This window comes from Otolemur garnettii, unplaced genomic scaffold (genome assembly GCF_000181295.1).
Source record: "Otolemur garnettii isolate 467f Iridium unplaced genomic scaffold, OtoGar3 scaffold00098, whole genome shotgun sequence".
Taxonomy (NCBI): Eukaryota; Metazoa; Chordata; class Mammalia; order Primates; family Galagidae; genus Otolemur; species Otolemur garnettii.
The window spans coordinates 1935252-1937930 of record NW_003852493.1 but is presented as its reverse complement, the minus strand read 5'-3'; the positions used below and the strand labels follow the sequence as shown (position 1 = coordinate 1937930).

General features: G+C 28.0%; 1 protein-coding gene across 4 annotated transcripts in view; it reads right to left on the bottom strand.

Annotated features, from left to right (window-relative positions):
• Nucleotides 1-2679, bottom strand: part of GALNT13 (polypeptide N-acetylgalactosaminyltransferase 13) — a 520150-nt gene that overhangs the window by 49680 nt on the left and 467791 nt on the right. For all 4 annotated transcript variants that reach the window (XM_003795944.2, XM_023516812.1, XM_023516813.1 and 1 more), the window contains one exon: nucleotides 1612-1751. In XM_003795944.2, the coding sequence (XP_003795992.1) occupies nucleotides 1612-1751 (140 nt within the window). The remainder of the gene's footprint in view (nucleotides 1-1611; nucleotides 1752-2679) is intronic.

Genomic DNA, 2679 nt, shown 5'->3' with positions numbered 1-2679 from the left:
AAATAAATAAAAAGCGTCTCATAAATTCTGTCCATTGAATATAGATCCCTGTGAGATTAGTGCTAATACGAGTATATTATATATTTGAAAACAATAGGAACAAGACCTCTCCAATAAAAAGGAACAACAACAAAAACTCAAAAACAAAAACAAAAACAGAAACAAAAAAAAAACTCTGAGGCACTTCACTGTTGTAACTAAAACCACACACCTAGAAAGTGGTAAAGTCAGTTACATACGAACCTTTTCACTTCATTATTCTGATTAAGGTAAACATATGTGAATTGAAAGTTGCACAGAGAAATACATATGTACATGGCTGATGAGAAAGTAGAGATTTGGCCACGAGGGCATAGATATGCCAAATAAAAGTAGCCATAAAAACAGTTCATCACAGTCTCCATTCACTTTGATTTTTTTCCTTCATTGTTTTCTAGTGTGAATTATAAGCAAGGCATATTTATAAAGTTATGGATCAGTAAGTAAGACAATCCCAAAAGTATTAGATTGAATCATATAATTTTTCAGATATTCTACTATTATGACCTACAAAAGTGGCATTTTAAACCTAAGAACACATTTAATTAATAATTACTGTCCAAGTGTATTATATTATTATTGTTAAAAATGCTCCAAATAATCAATATTGTTAACTTGGATCCTGAAACCTGATCTCGATTAAGTGGGGAATTGCCAATAGGGAGGACATAATTCAGAAATGAAATGTTACTTTAAGCGATTGAATATATATACACATTATAATAAAGCAGGTTTGTATGTCTAAATAATATAGAGATTTTTAAAAACAGTGGTACAGATCAATGGTTGTTAGAGGGTCCATGAAGTCAATATCACTTTCATAATAATATTAAGATATTACTTAGAGTTTTCACTCTCATTTTCTCTCATGAGTGTACAAAGAGTTTTTCAGAGGATATTCCAGTAGACCGTATCACATTGCAATAGATTGAATACCAAAGCAGATATGAAAATTCAATTACTCTCCATAAAGCCTGACATTAGTGCATTTTCCAAAAATATGATCAATGCTAGTCTTCTCACTACCTGATTTTGTTTAAAAAACATGCATTCTACTTGGGAAATAAAAATGTTACTAACTTTTTATATAAAAACACTAATTTTTATATAAAAATCACCATGGTGATTTGATTTGCTAATTTTATTTTTTTAAATATTATTTAGATTAGCATATAGTTGGTTACTATACTATTTTAATTACTAAATAAATAGGTTTTAAAGCTTCCAGTTTTAGTTTCAATATGGTAAATAGTAATTGTTATAACCCATACACACAAAAGATCTTGGAATTCAGAATAACTTTAAGAGTATAAGGTTCATACAACCAAAAGTTTTAGAACTGTCAGAAGAAAACAAGAAAATGTTTGTTCAATCTTTAAACTTTTTCCTCACTTTTACAATTCTCTATGATAAAGACCTTTGTAGTCCTTGAAATATGAGAAGTCATTTAAAATAGATTTATTTAAAAACACTTACAGCATTTTATTCATAACATGAAAAATATTGAGCTCTTTAGAAATAGCTCCATTTGCAAAATATATTTATAACTTAACCAAAATAAATAATTCATACCTCACCAAGTGAATAATAACGTCTTGGGATCTGGGAGTCCGGATAGATGTTTTCTAGGTACCAAGAAAAGGGCTTACACTTCAGATTTTCTCTTAGTGTTTTTCTGACTGACACATCTCCATAATCCACTTTGACAACACCTGGAATTTTTCAGAGAAACACAAATCAGTTTGTGCTATTTTTGTTTAGCACTGTTTCCCTCTGTTTACTCTGCTATCAGTTTTTTCTTTATAATTATAATTTCATTAAATTCAATTGCATATGCAGCTGATAGTGGTTTTCCCACTACCATCCAATCAGTACATATACAGTAAATAGGTATAAATAACAGTTCTTTCATTGGTTATGACTTTTCAAATGCAAATATTTATCACCAAGTACTTATACTTCTTAGATTGAATAATTAAATGTGAGTTGGTATTAATTTAGTATCTCATATTCAAACTTAACTAAGCTATTATTATGTGTCTGTTTATCTTTAATAAAAAATTCCAAAAGCTCCAATGTTTTTGATTATGCTTACATTTTCACTGTAGAGTCATTTATTTACAACCTGTAGATTTTATGAGAAATTTCTATAAACATGAGTCTCACAATGGAATCAACAGATGTGTTCCAACTTTCCCTTCTTCTTGAATTTCTATTCTATCCAGGTTTAACATAATAACTGGATTTTTTTCTTTATTCTTTTCCCCTCATGTTTAAATATGTTATTACAAGCCACCTAAAGTCCTCAGAAAAGTTATTACACAAATAAACATAAATAAATTAATATAAGCAAATGAACAGAAATATATTCACAGGTACATATTGAAATTTCTTAATTTTATTTCATATAATAGCAGAATATTTGAAATTTAAGGCAATATTTCCATTGAAAATTATAACAGGATACTTTCTACTTGGGAAATAAAAATGATAATGTTACTAATTTTTTATATAAAAACCCATGGTGATTTGATTTGCTCATAATTATCAATATTAAAAATGACATTTGATGGAACTGACTAACTGTAACAAGAGCATAATTATTTCTTTAGATTATTTTGAAAATATTTCAATATTCAA